This window comes from Acanthisitta chloris, unplaced genomic scaffold (genome assembly GCF_000695815.1).
Source record: "Acanthisitta chloris isolate BGI_N310 unplaced genomic scaffold, ASM69581v1 scaffold15913, whole genome shotgun sequence".
Classification (NCBI taxonomy): Eukaryota; Metazoa; Chordata; class Aves; order Passeriformes; family Acanthisittidae; genus Acanthisitta; species Acanthisitta chloris.
The window spans coordinates 1-15,679 of NW_008666695.1; the positions used below are offsets into that span (position 1 = coordinate 1).

Here is a 15,679-nt window from a genome sequence, read left to right on the forward strand (position 1 = left end):
CCTCATCATCCTGGGATGGATCCCATCTGGTCCCTTATAATTGTGAGGATCCAAGCTGCTAAGCAGTTTGCTTACCATTCCCTCTCAGATTTCAGGGAGGCTATTTGGCTTCCTATCTCTGTCTGTCAGCTCTAGAGGCCAGTTGTCCTGAGGACAACCTGACCTATTAAAAACTAAGGCAAAGAAGGTGTTAAGTACCTCAGTTTTTTCCCCATCTTCGGTCACTCTGTTCCCTCCCTCGTCCAACAAGGAATGAAGTTTTCCTTGCACTTCCTTTTGCTATTGATGTATTTATAGAAACACTTTTTGCTATCCCTGACAGAAGTAGCCAGATTTAATTCAAATTGTGCCTTTGTCTCTCTAAAGTTTCTTCCTACATGACCTGACTATATTCCTGAACTCTTCTTGAGTAGCCTGCCCTTTTTTCCCACAGTTAGTAATTCTCCTTTTTTTTCATTATTTCCTGCAAAGTTTAGATCTCCAGACTAAAATTGGGTAGCATATATTGAATTCCTGTCCCTTTAAGTACTCAGTAAGTGATACTGGGCATATGGTGCAATATTTAATGTTTTCACCTCCACAAAATTTTTTCCCTGTGTTTTTGTGTGTATATAAAGATACTCAGTTTCTCTTGATGCCTTTTATCAGATAAACTGCTGGTTGCACAGAAAGAAATCCAATATTTGGGAAATTTTGGAGCAATCTGTGGCTTTTGAGTACTTAAGAAGGGGACCTATAAGAAACTTTTTAGCAGAGTAGTTGTGATAGGACAAGAGGTGATGGTTTTAAATTAATAGCAGGTAGACTTAGATTAGGTACAAGAAAGAAACCTTTTACAGTGAGGGTGGTGAAACACTGGAAGTGATTGCCAAGAGACAGTGGGTGCCTTATCCTTGGAAACGTTCAAGGTCAGGTTGGATGGGGCTTTCATCAGCCCAATCTACATGAAGATGTCCCTGCCTATGGCAGAGAGCTTGGAATAGATGACCCTCACAGGTCCCTTCCAACCAAGACTATTCTGTCATATAAAATTCAAGCAATTCTTCAAGACAATGAGAGACTTACTTTTTTAGTTATATATCATGTCACCGATGCACAGTTATTTACAGAAGTACATCTTCTTAAGAATTTCTTGATCTGGGAGAATAGGTTGGGATGAATAAGCTGTTTGCCTCTATGCTGAAGCTTCTCTGTGTTTTCCAATACTTTGCTTTACAAAACTGAATCAAATTGATAGCTTAACATTCGTAGCTTTGCATCTCCACTAAGTGTTAATGCATCTCCCGCAGCTGCTTCAGATTCTCACATCAGTAATTTGTTCTATTTTGTGGTTACATTTTCTGCTGTATTTCTGAATTTCCTAGGTAACATCGTGTTTCTATTCCATGTGTATCTTTTGGCATTAGCATCGTTCAGAAGTTCATCTTATTTCCATTTTCAGATTGTAAACATGTTAAATAAGACTGGTTATGATGCTGTGATCCTCATAGTATCCACTAGACTGCTCTTCTAGTATAGCATTGTAAATGTTAATCATGTGAAAGAATTGGAATTTTTCTTGCAGTTGCATGTCCATTTTATTAATCTATCCATCACACAAAAAGTACTGTTTAATAAATTTGATGTTCTGCCCACAGTTAAAGTCAGATAATGTCAATTTAGTAAACTATCAAGCTCATGCAGGGATGTGTAGTATTTCCTAGAATCATGATGCATCCTGTGCTTCACTGTACAACTTGTGTGGAGAACATGCATCCTGTAACATTTGGGTTTTTTTTTTAATGTTCCCTTCAATAAACACAGAATGGTGGCAGTGGGAAATCAGTAGCAGTGTGGCTGGAGAAGACTGGTTCATGTGTGTCTGTAAAATCCCAGATAAACCGAAGAAGCAGTATTTAATTTTTTTTGTACTTAGCTCGTTAATTCTTTACAAGATTTGTAGGTGCAGAGAATTTCAGAGGCTGGGTATGAGCAAAACTCCCAAATCATTGCAGTAACTGAATGTAATAGAAATCTGTCAGGCTTTCATACCTTCAGAACACTGCAGATACAAATCTCTCTCAAATCTCTATAAGGCAAGTAGAATTTTAATTTTTGAGATGAAAGTGAAGTAATTTGCTAACGATCTGCATAAAATGCCAATTTCAGAAGTAGGAATATTGTTCAAGTTAATGGCAGCATTTTTTATACCTTAGCATGTACTGTGTGATGAATTATTATATCCAAATGAGTATCAGTTTTATTTAAACCCCAGTTACTCACTATGTTTTGAATGCTTGCAATTATACCTGTGTTTTATTATGAAGAACACTTGAATTACTGCAAAAGTACATTTGTTTTGTAGTCAGCAGTATTTGCAAAGACCTCTTCATTCTGTCACTCTGTACAGTAAGTAAAGGGTGTTTTTGAACAAAATCAAACACGAAAATCCATTCATTTCAGGCAAGGGTGGCGAGAATCCAACAAATAGAGAAGGACATTCTTCGTATACGACAGCTCCTGCAATCACAAGCAGCTGAAGCAGAGGTTAGTGAGCAATTATTTGCCTTTTTCACTTGTGATATATATCTTTTTCTTTTAAAATCCCAAATTATTTGAATAAAGTGGTAGGCAGAATTATTTCCATCAGCTATTAATGTCACAATTAATCAGCTAGTCAATATTGTTAGGCTGTTACTTACTCTTTTTCTAGTGAACTCACCAAGGAATACTTGGATTAGTCTTCGTGCCACTGTAGAGGCTTCATCAGTAATTATATATCACTTAAAAGTTTACCCTGAAATTTCAGTAGAAATGTCAATGTGCAATGCATTATAAAGGCTGAGTCTTGGTTTTAGCAAATTATTGCAACAATCAGTTTTGCATACCTTTCTAAAAATGAATTTCTGATTCAAACAGTCATGGTTTGCTTGTCTTTTGAAAGAGATAAGATTTTTAAAAGGGTGAATATAGCTTCTGTCAGACATCATTATAGAAGCTTGGTGTATTTTTAGTGTTTTAAGTGCTGGGTTCTATATAAAGAAATACAGGATGTTTCCTGTAAATTACGAAGTCCACAGTAGTAATTGCCATTAGCAAAACTGCTCTTGTAGTGGAAATTCACTTAGAAGGTCAACTCCATTTCTTGTATTGGTAAATTAAATATAAATTATGTGTTAGACATGAATATTTCATTGTTTGTCTTTGCCCAAAATAACTAGAGTGAAAGCTCAGAATAGCGTTTGGATTACTAAGGGGTGTATATTTTTCCATTTTGAAAAGTACTGGTTTCATAGTTTCAGGATTTTGGGGAAAATCTGTTTATATAAGTGAAGCAGACACTAGTGTGTGAAATTAAGGTTGTCTGGTGTTTCGACATACTAGTCAGTGCAGGTGTTTATGCACATTGATGAGATTTGCCTGAACCTTCTCTTCTCCAGGGTGAGCAATCCCAGTTATCTCAGCTTCACTGCATATGAGAGATGTTTCAGTATCCTCTCTTTCTTTTCCCTGATCAGGCGGTCTTTAGCAGATGTCCACCACAGCAGCACCTGTGTTCGTCTGCCTGATAATCTTCACCCATAAGCTCATGACTATCTCCTGACTCATCCCAAGGCAGAGCACCATGCACTCTAGCTGCTGTCTTGCATAAAGGACAAATTCCCTGCCTCCCTTTGGATCATTTAGGTTGGAAATGCGCCTAAGTGCCACAACAGCATGCCTTTTAAACACCTCCAGGGACAGTGACTCTACCACTTTCGTGGGAAGCCTTTTCCAGTGCTTGACAAGCCTTTTGGTGAAGAACTTTTCCCTAACACCCAATCTAAACCTCCCTTGGTGCAACTAGGGGCTGTTCCTTCTTGCCCTATCTCTTGTTACCTGGGAGAAGAGACTGACCCCCAACCTTGTTCCAGCCTTTTTTGAGTTAGTTGTAGAGAGCAGTGAGGGCTCCCCTGAGTCTTCTGAGCCTGTCCTTCCTAAAATGTATTTCTCAATTGCAGTCTAACAGTCACAGGAGCTATTCCACCAGGTCTCCATGATCCCAGTAAGGTCACAGCCCCGTGACTGCATATACTTGAAGTGCTCCTGTTTGTTCCCTGTACAGTGTGTGATGGTGTAAAGGCATGTGAGAGAGGGGTACCCAAGTGTGCTGATACCCCAGCACAGGCTTGAGAGCTTTCCCAGTGAGACTGCTCTGTTGCACCTTGTTCCTTACATGTCTGTGCTGAAGGCCATTCCTCTCATTTCAGTTGTGTGGACTGCACCTGTGTTCCCGTCAGCCAGGGTGCTTTTCTTGCCTGCCCTACTCTCCCAACTTCTTCCTTGTTTGTTGAGGAATCACTCTGTGCCCTGTGATTTCTAGTGTAAAGCTCCCTCTACCTGCATGGCCAGTCTCTCAACAGATACTTTGTCCTTACACAGTCAGATAATCGTATCCCCAGAGTGTTTATCTCTTACTGTGGTAGAAGAAGACAGTATTTTAGACATACTTAAGCTCAAGGGCTCAAACAGCATTGGAATGCAACTACAGAATTAAAGAAGGTTTTGTCTCTAGTTTTTCACTCCTTTCACCAATTTGGCTGCTGAATACACTGAAGTTCTGACATACTGAAATTTTGTTGCGGTGTGTCTTCTCTGTAGTGTTTGGATGTCTGGTTGCATAGTTACACATTTTAGGACAGACTTACCAGGGCGCTGGTGCTAAAGGAGGCAGTCACTGCACACACTAATACTTGTAGTATGTTTTAATCGTTTCTAAGTAATGAGACCAGGGCACAGTCTCTTAAGGAAAAGAGCTGGATCTAATTCTGAGTGTCTGGTGGTGTGGAGGAAGGTAGTAGCAGTCAAACTGCAGACTCCACATAACTGAAGAATACAAACGTGAGGCATTTATTATATTTTTATACTGTACCTGATACAGTGATACCCAAATTGAATGTGTTCTTTATGTTTAGAAAGGTCTGGTAACAACAATAATAAATATCATAGCTTGCCTGCTGATGCAGTTGGCCCTGTGGTGGTGCTAATCACTGTGGAATCCAAGTGCAGTGTATCTTGAAGAAGACCAAATACAATACTGCAGCATAAAAAAAGCTTTTGGAAATCAATGAGCAGAGAAAACTCTGGTGCACATTCGACAGCATTTTTAGAGTTTGGCAAATTGCTGTGTCTTGCAAATTATTGTAGAAAAAGTTGAAGTAATTTACCTGCAAGTGATGGTATCTTCAAATTTCATGAGACTTCTATTAAATATTTTGCAACATTTTCATAATAAGGTTTGAAATCCAGTGTAGAGTTAGGCCTGTCCAAAGAGAATTTTTGGCAGTTGTATGCAAATCTGAAATTATTTAGAAGAAAAAAGCAAATTCCTGGCAAGTGTTCAGTGTGGGGCTTTCAGTTTGTTACAGTGGTACATGCCTTTGTTTCATATCTGTCATATGTGAAGTATTTCTGTTGGGCAGTGTTGCTCTAGATAAAACGTAAAAGATTTATTCCTTACAGAGATTATGCTCAGCAGGCTTTAAACTATGATGGGCAGGAGTGTTTTCAAGGGTTTGACTCGCTAGCCTTTCTTTTTCCTTTCACTCAGCTGTAGCAAAATTGTTTCAGTCTTACAGTTTCTTGTTTTCGTTTGTTGCATTATTCTTTTGCTTATATATGTCTTGTAAATATATTGTGTTTAATATGAAGTAACGGCAAAATATACATTTTCTGATATCTAGAAAGTAACACTATCTGTAGTTTTCAGTACACAAAAATAATAGGGTAGTTGAATATTGTGGAAAAAATCAGTGGTTTATGCCTGGAAAAGTATTCTGTTCTAATGATACAACATTATAGCCTCTAATATACAAAAGGCTTCTTTGGCACATCATGTCGGCAAAGTATTAGTTAAAATTATTTCTAACTGGTTCTCTTACCAAGATTAATCAAGGCCTACTATGCTTGCAGATGTCATAAAATAGCTAGAGTTTGTTATTTTCTGCTAGTAAATGCATGGAAATTAATAATTGACAAGTGGAAGTTATTGTTGACTGCAGGAGCATTTAGAAAATAGTGGCAAACAAGATGGAGGGAGTGGCTTTATATTGCTGTAATAGGCACGTGCAGTCTCCCACTGTTTTGCTGCAAGAGGAAACAAGTGTACTCTGGTAAACTGACCTTTATAGTCAGAGTTCAGAAATATCAGGAGATTATATACCCAACTTATGCCTCCTCAAAAATCATGTTTCAAAGCAGGTGGTGCTGTTTCACCCAGGGGACCTGTGTGCCATGCTGTAGCTGCTGTACCTCACGTAGAGGTTACAGAGCCTGCTGCTGTTTACATGCTCTGGTTCTTTGCTGATGTGGTTGGTAGGTTCTGTATTGTCATCCACAGGTCCTACAGTCAGTGTTGAAAGGTATCGTGAAGAGGGAGCGTACTTGAAGTGGTTATGCTGTCTTTATAACCTCTAATACACAGTCTGTCAGATTAATATTAATTTATTTACAGTAATGTTGTATCTGTTAAAGAATACCAGTATCTCTGTGTGTGGATACATATTATTTGCAGAGAAAATGTATGTTAGTAATTAAGTTAAACATATTAATATATCTATAACAAATACCTATTTATATAAATACTGAGTTTTCCATAAATAACCTGCTATCCGCTGCCTGTGTCATTAACTCCCTTGAGCCAGTCTGCATGAAGAGAACAGCTCACTTGAAATTACTTCAGTAGGTGAAGTGGTAAGAACTCTTCACTGTGAACTTACAGATTGGGTGCTCCAAGTCCAGCTGGTAAATCACGTGGCAGTAATGGGGTGTGCATGTTGTGAGCACATAGTGCATTGAAACTTAGAAAAGCCCTGCTAGTAACATTTTTAAATTGCCTAGTAGATTAATTTGCATGTTATGTTGACTGTTATCTGTAGTGGCTTGTCTTTGAGAGTGCTTGGGGGGAGTGGGAAGCCACCTCGTTCATAATAGCCTGTAGCAAACAAAATCCTTGTAAATAAGAGGAGCAGGACAGAGAGTGTCAAGGAGAGCTGGAACTTTTCTTGTCAGGGAGTGAAAAATCTCTGGGTCTATGCTCTAAATGCATTAGAAGTGTTTAACAGATACACCATCATCTCTGCCCCCAGAATTTTGTACCAAACCCAGGACTGTTCTTGAAAGAGTAGTAGTATTCGTTCCAGCAGGTCAGAGCCTGTCTAGTGAACTGTTCAGCTTTTCACCTCTAGGCGTGTTCAGTACTATTTTCTTTGTGCAGCTGAAAATGTCACCTAATGACTGGAAAATTCTGTCCTGAGTTAGACTGGAGGCTCAGATCTAGATTTTGTCAAACTCATAATTATGCATTATTCAAGATTCAAAGTGTTGTGAGACGAGGATTCAGCATATAATACATTGCACTGTATTGAGCATGTAGTACAGCAAGGCCTGATCCTGACTGGGTCTCCCCACTCTTGTACTGGGAACCAACATTTCTTTAGTTGTTGTATGAGTTCCAGTAACAGCATCATTTCATACACAGTGTCAGAGATACTGTTGTTTATAATTACAGATCAGATTTAAAAGAATAGTAACATGGTGTCTCCCAAAGTATTTTGTGAGTTTTGCTTTATGGGTTACTTGTTTTCCATAACCAAACATACAATGTTAAGAAATCTGTTACCTGTAATTGTTTCCAGTTTTCTCATATTGCCACTTTGTGTAATATTACTGTACTCTGACGTAACTTTATTCCTTTAGTTGAAATGTGTAGGTTTCATTTTGAAGTTTATCCTTAAATTATTGTTTCATATGTAGTATAGTTAATTGCTGGTTTATGAAACTCATTTCAACATTAAATATTTTCTGGGCTCTATATGGACAAAACATGGTTAGTAGGGCAGTGATACTGTGTGAGTTTGATCACCAAGTAACTAAAGGTGTTTCAGTGTATGTACATTGAAGAGAAGTTTGTTTCTGCTAAAAGTGAAAGATAAATATCCTTAAAGCAAGATGAGGCAGACTATGCTGTCGTAGGCTGTACTGCTCAGGAACATTGCAGAGCCACATAGAAACTGCATGTAACATACCAAGTGTAGCTGAACAAGTTCCTGCCAAGGAAGTAGCCTCTGAGCCTGAAAAACAAGGTTCTGCAACAAAACTAATACTTTTAAAATAATAATGCTTTCAACTCCAGACTTCAGCCATTCCTATACACAGGAATGTTTGTGTCTTTATGGAAGTCTGAGATGTTTTAAACACATTAATAGATAATGCTGGATATTTCACATACTTCATAACTGCTCAGTTATTCTATTTGCTTCATTAAGAAACTGTACTTAAAGGCCTGATTTTCCTGTTAATCTCGTGATCCCTGCCCAGTAGCAGGGACACCTGTTTAATTTTTGTGTAGATACATAAAAATGTGGTTCCTGGAGGAACTGAGATGTACCAGCTTGCTGCATCAGTTGAATTTATTCTGACAAAATATTTAATGGATCAGTATTGGGTTATATGTATCTTACTTGCATTGAAGTGCTAATTCCTGCATTGTTTGACCTTGACATTCAGAAGGATTCTTACAGTACAGATATCCTCCTTTTGAAGCAGAAATTAGTAATCTTTGAATGCAAAGCTTAATTGAACTGTGCTGGCAGTAGTCTCCGGTAAATGCAGAGGTCACATGACAGAGCAGGGAAGACAGTTGTTTGCTCCAATTCTGTTACATTTCTGATAGCGATGTGAGCACAGCTGGTGGAAAATGGTGTTTCTGTGTGTCACAGCAAATCCTTTGTCTTGCACGGCTGTAATCCTCAGAGGACATGCTTCACTTTCATCTTGCAGTTTTTCGAAGACACGCAGTCTCGGCTGTTAATTTTTGAGGCTCAGGGTTATGAAATGCACAGTACTGTTCGATGGCTTTGTGAGGATGCAGTATTGAGGCGTTCACAGTTTAGAAAGCTTTGAATGACAAAGTGTACTTCATTTCTGTATGTAATGTCATAAACTCTTGTATTAACAGAGAGCACCTCAAAGCAAGCATGATGCAGGTTCCCATGACACAGAGAGGCAGAATGAAGGTCAAGGAGCAGCAGAAATCAGCGTGGCAACTAGCAGTACTGGTCAGGTAAATAAATTATTTTCTTTTTTCATAATACAATGAAATGTTTGAGATGTACAATGCTTGCATGTTGGTATTTACCTTGCTGTGTTTGCATGCCTGCTGAATTAAAAAAATACGTATTTCTTCTTTCCATCTATATGTGGCAAATTTCATGTATTTACTGGAAGAAAATGTTTTAATAAGGTGAAGTATAAATATTCAGTAATGCAGGGAGCATTTTTCTTTTGTTTAAATGATTAATGAGCCTACTCCTTTGAAGGAGATAACAGGAAAGACTACAGAAAATACATTTGATTGTGGGTGAACTGTAATACTAGAAGTATGGTTAATTATGGAAAATTGTTCAAATTGTCACTGTAGAAATTACCACTGAAATATGAGTGATATTTAAAAATAAAAGGGAGAAATAAGTGACAGGTTTATCTTAATGTTTCTTTAATACTGTTTTATCTAAAGCTTTGAAACCATAGTGTCAATGAGGTAATCTCCTGGAAGTAGGCTGAAGGGTTATTTAAATGCTTCAAAATAATCTTTCATGGCTATTCCTTTTATTAGTGAAATACATTAGTGGAATATTTTGAGATGAGCATTAAATTCTTTACTTGCATTATAAAACAAATATTTGTCAATATTTATGACTTCTGTCTTTGTCTAAAAATATTTCTGTTTATTTACCATGATCATTCCCTTTATGATTTCCAACTATAGCTGAGACATTCCTTCTCATAATTTGGGTTCTTGAAACTTCACACTGCAGACTTAAAAACTGAATTCATATGCAAAATATTTTTCCTACTCCAGGGAAGTAGAATTATTTAAATACTTCTGAAAGTGTCTCGCACAAGAAGATTTGTCAGAAAGAATTGTGGTTTGGCTGGAATATTTCACTTGATTAAACATTAAGCACAGCTTGTTTGATCACCATTTGGAATTAAGTTCTATCATCCATATCTGATTGAAGCTCTAACTCTTAATTCTTATGACAGCTTTATTGTTTGGGTAGGAAATAGTTCAGTGCTGCTTTGGGGCTGAAAGCATAATCTATTTAAATAATTGATGCACTGTTGCTGCATCATCCATCTTCAGAGTATGAATTAGGAGTTTTTCTGGCCAATAGATATTTTACAGAGAGGGAAGGAAGAAGGGATTGTCATGTCTTGCCAGACTTAATACAAATGGAAGATTTATTCGTACTTCATTTGAGGTCTTATGTTGAGGATGTGTGCAATTTTGACCTTTGCCTTATAAAAATGTATAGAACACGCGTATTCCTTTCTCTTTGAGGTGGATAGAGCCAGGGTACTGAACCTGTGTTAAAACAGCCATCTGGGGATTATTTACTTTCAGTGCAAGTCCAGACAGAGAAGGTTTAATGGATTGAGCATAATGTTTATTTCTGATAAACCGGCTCAATGTACTTTGAGCAATCACTATTCAATGGAGGGAAAAAAAAGTTTTAACCAAATCATTTGGTTCTGATTGGTTTTGTAGTCACTGTTAATTGAAACACTTCCAGTTGAATCCAGGATTTTTCAGTATTCAGTTACGTCCTTTTCTGCACCATCTTTCAGCTGTCTTTTCTGTTGTGCTCCCTATCCTCCTCCTGAAGTAGAATTTTGTTCGTATCTTTGTTTTGCAAGTTGTATAACAGAATTCGATGAGGTTGTCCATTTTGTTAAGAAAATGTGTCACGAAACAGGGAAAATTACCTAATTGAAAGGGTAAATAGCAAACCTGGTAAAACAATGAGTGAAGACAATAAAGTGTAAAAGTAGATTTTGAAAGGGAATGGTCCATGTAATATTTCCTTGTCATTTCCTATTTTCTTAGATGAATGTCTGCAACACCTTACACTAGTTCTTTCACGTTAGTCCTTAGGAGACAGTGAGAAATGCAGTTGCACTTCATTTGGGCATCCTTCAAGTAACAAGGCCACACATCTCAGGGACAACAGTTATCTGAGCTGGAGTTTATACAGCTTGGAGGAAATGATAGGAAAAGTATGCTATTTCTGTCTATGCCAGGGAAAATTTTAATAGATTGTGCTCCAAACTTACATCGATTTTACCTTCTTGGATAAAACAGTCATATTGAGCTTAATAAAAGGGAGTTCTGGCATGCACATTCTGTTGAACCTGTAATCCTCTGAATGTAGTTTGAGGTCAAGGTGATATGAAGGGGTTGCTTGGTGTAAAAAATCTGGGAATTCATTCCCATATTCCTAGCATTGCATGTTATCTAAGGGAATAATTGATAAAATCCAATATTATTTTCATTCTAAGCTTTCAGATTTTGATGTTTTCCTGTAGTCAACAGAAAATAAGGGTTTCTTTTACATAGGAAATATGTACTGGAATTAATTGTGTTAATTTAAATCCTTCCAGTTATGTTCTTGTACCATAGTGCTTCTTCTGGAACATGCATGAAATCTTCTGGATTCAAATTGGAGAGTGAAATGAGTACAATAATATCTATTTAAATATTCCAGTATAACTAGATTTTTTTCTGTCTATACAAACACTTCATTAAGTTATTCCTACCTTTTACGTATAAGTTCCTTCCAACTTCACGTTTAAGACATTGAACTGTGTGAACAGCAGATACTTGGAGAGAAGTACTCTTCTTTCTTTATGGCACACACAGAAAAGAACAAATTATTTCAAAGTGTCTTTGGAGTTTTCTTCGGTGTGCCACATATTTTTATTGAAAAAAAATTATACTCATTGATTCAGATAGCTTGAAAGCGTTGTTTTGCAAATTAACCTAATAATTAAATGGATAGATTTTAGCTTTTTTAGAGGATCGAAACCAAACTGGTGACTACCTCAATAAAACATTGTTCTGATACTAAGAGTGTTCACTAATCAAATATATTTTTTAACTCTCCAAAGTGAACGGGAAAGGAGTGACATAATAAGGGAAAGTTCACATATAGGAAGCAGAGCAAAAGAAAGAACCAAAACAACAGCAAATAAAAGAAAAAAGTCAAGAGAATGAGTGGATAAAAGGTTGTGGGAAAAGGAAAAATGTAAATACACAAAATGGATTAAAAGAGGAGACAGGTGCTAATAGTTCTTGCTAATACAGGTAGGAGGATACAATTTCAGTCATTTCTAGGAAAATTGCATCAAATAGTGTCCACATTATTTTACAGGTCATTAAAAATTTACTCAACCACTTACAATTTGCTTTTAATATTGGCAAATTCCAGTAGGGCTACTCCTTGTCTAGGTGAATCTCCTGTTACTAGCCAGTTCTTGCATACCTGGTTGTGTTCTGAAGAAGTGCAGAGTTACTCCAGTGCACTACATAATCTGACGTAAAAGTTGACGCTGTTTTATTCACACTGGAAAAATTACTATTACTTTGTTGCAAAATCCACTTCTTCCTGGTGAAAACAGTAATTTAAAATCAATTCCATTAAAAATACAGTCTTGCTGAGACTAAATTTCAGGAAAAGTGGTTAATAAAACCAGATTTAACAGTGACATCTAAGTTGTGTCAGGGCAGAGAGGACCTAATTTCGCAGAACTGAACAGCTTATTGCTGTCGGCACAACTGCGTCATCCAGTGCTGAAACTCAATTAGGCAATTGGGTTTTTCCGCTTAGACTTTGTTTTATGCTGAGTTGTTGTTTAAATTTATAGGGTTCTGCTGCTCGAGTGGACCATGAGACAGCCAGTGTTATGAGCTCTAGTAGTAACTATTCTGTTCCTCGCAGACTGACAAGTCATCTGGGTACCAAGGTAACCGAAGATTACAAACCACAGGTCGCTAATGCTACATTTTTACTAATACAATAACCTCATTGTTTCTGCCAGTAGTACTAATATTAGCTGAACAATCTATCCGTGCATAGTAATTTTATGAAGTTAAAATTTTAGAATATTCTTTCAGCTTTTAAAATATATGTGCAGAAATCCTTTTTCTTTTTTTTTCTTTTTTGCAACTTGTTAATGATCAGTTAAGAGTTGTTACAGTAAGGGGCAAATGACTCATAGAAGTTACTAGAATATCTAAAAAACTGTTGATTTATAATCAATTATGAAAATTACCCTTTTTAAGAGCACTTCTTACTTTGGAAAAAGAAGTCCAAATCCACAAAACAGGTGCAATTGCTAAGAAGTTAGGTGGGGAAGAAAAAAAAAGGGCAAATCTGTTACAAAACTGAATGCATGAACCACTGGAATTCATACTGCTTCTGGAACCAGCATCAGTACAGATGCTATGGGTAGTGTGCTCAGCACAGTCTTTTGGGAAGACTGGACCTATTAGCTTAACATAGTATTAATTACTTTGGGCCTTGAAACAGTGTTACAATATTTACAATATTAAAATCTCAGTCCTGCACTGTACACGTGTCCTAAATGGAGGTGACATCAGCTGCTGCAAACTGTAGAATTCCCAAAGCTACAAACAATGGGGGAGCCCTAAGGGAGGGAACAGGATTGAGTGTGGAAGGACACAGGCAAAGAAATAGGTTGAACCAAGTGGGCTGTAAGGCAGGAAATACCTGAGAAGAAGGGAAAGTGGTAGAGATTCCAAATAGAGGTGCATCTGTGGGCACTGTGTGTTTATAGAGACAGACAGACAAACATACATTTGTTTGTTTGTTAGTTTTTTCCTATAATGTATCAGCTGCAACCTGGAGGCCTGATTCCAGTGGCTTCTTTGGGTTTATTCTCTGGAGAAAACCTTACCTTCCAGATGCAAATGACACTGGATTATAGATGCCAGTTGAAATATCTGCCAAGAGACATCAAATTCACTCTCCTTTGAGAATCAGAGTGGTTTGCTTTAATGCTGTATATGATTTTTCCCAGACCAGGAAGACAGGCTTTCCAAATTAGGATGCTAGACTGTCATAGAATTGGGCCCTATATCAGTGTATTCTAAGATTCTTACTGCCTTGGCAATGCTGTAGTATTTAGATTAGTACATGTTACCAGACTCCCTGCTCCTCCTACCTGCTGCTATTCATCTCTTATAACTCAGTATATGTTCTCATCTTCAGGCACATTTGAGTTGTCACTGAACAAATAAAATCACTCATTGGTAGGGTAACAACTGCAAACACCTTGTTAATAGTAGAGCACTTTGTTTAATGGTCCAGAGTCTCATTTCTTCCTTAATTAGTATATTCTAAAGAAACCGATACACTGCTACTTGACAGTTCACCTTAATAGTTTATGTTGTGCTTTGACTTTGTATGTTCCTGTTCATCTTGGCTTTAGGAGTTTGGAGTTTCTAGGTAGTATCTAAAATCATCATCTGTATCTTGTTATTCTACTAAAAGTTGACTAGAAGAATCAAATGCATTTCTTGATCGAAAGCTACCATTGAAGAGTGGGAGAAACCAAATAGTGCATTGAACACAACATTACATGACAGCCAAGGGAACCACTCAAAAATTGCTATTTTTAATGAGAAATTAGGTTATTCCAAGTTAAATGTAATGTTGGGTTTTCATGGCTTGATTTAATTTGACAAATTTGATATATATTAAATAAACATTTGTTTGCCTTACTGGTTTTATCCCTGTAAGCTTGAAAAAGTAAGGTCCATATGCAAGTCAGTAACCATAGCAAAAAATTATCAGTGAATTCAAAATATTTTAAAGGAAAACTTAAAAATACATGGGTGTCAGATTTTTGAGCACAGCGTAAGTGCAAAGTTCATGAATCATTCTTATCCTTTGTCTAGTATAATTGTATCTTAATACCATGTAGCACAGGTTTTTTTCACCAAAGAACATCTTTATACAAGTGTGGATCATACATTACATATTTTTTTAAGGCAGATTTAATTTAAAATATTTTTTGAATTTCCCAAACTGAAACGCTTTCGTTAGTATCTTTGTTTAGTCTTTTTGTACAGTGGAAATGTAGAAGTCTTTGCTGTTGGTCTTGTAGATTAATAGAGTTACACACAGCTGCCACACGCTTCTATGCATTTAACCACTAAGTGAAGTTTACTGAGATTGTGAATGCTGAATAGTACTTAATTATTTCTAAATAGAATTTTTTTTCACCATTAAATAAGGGGGGTTTTTGCTTATGTACTGTGCAGATTTCATTTTACTTTAATGTGTCTTTTTAAAACGTAACTGTATTTTTAAAATCATTTGACCTGCAGGTGGAAATGGTGTATTCATTGTTATCAATGCTTGGTACTCATGATAAAGATGACATGTCAAGAACATTGCTGGCAATGTCTAGCTCCCAAGACAGCTGCATAGCCATGCGTCAGTCTGGATGTCTTCCTCTCCTCATCCAGCTCTTACATGGCAACGATAAAGACTCTGTCTTGTTAGGAAATTCTCGTGGTAGCAAAGAGGCACGTGCCAGAGCCAGCGCCGCACTGCATAACATCATTCACTCCCAGCCTGACGATAAGCGAGGCAGACGGGAAATCCGTGTGCTCCATCTTTTGGAGCAGATCCGTGCTTACTGTGAAACATGTTGGGAATGGCAGGAAGCACATGAACAAGGCATGGACCAGGACAAAAACCCAAGTAGGTTCTGCAAGCCATACAAAAATGTTTCAAGGATATATTGAAAAGAGTGAATTTACAACTGTACAACTTTAACCTGAGTTCTT

The 15,679-nt window shown here is 37.2% G+C and overlaps 1 protein-coding gene across 1 annotated transcript; it reads left to right on the plus strand.

Annotated features, from left to right (window-relative positions):
• Window positions 1-2,442: 2,442 nt before the first annotated feature.
• On the plus strand, window positions 2,443-15,593 carry LOC103799893 (adenomatous polyposis coli protein-like; the record flags this gene model as incomplete). The annotated part of the gene is made up of 4 exons (XM_009072245.1): window positions 2,443-2,526; window positions 8,978-9,082; window positions 12,727-12,825; window positions 15,215-15,593. Coding segments are annotated over 4 exons (667 nt in total), but the record flags the coding sequence as incomplete, so codon positions are not given.
• Window positions 15,594-15,679: the final 86 nt, after the last annotated feature.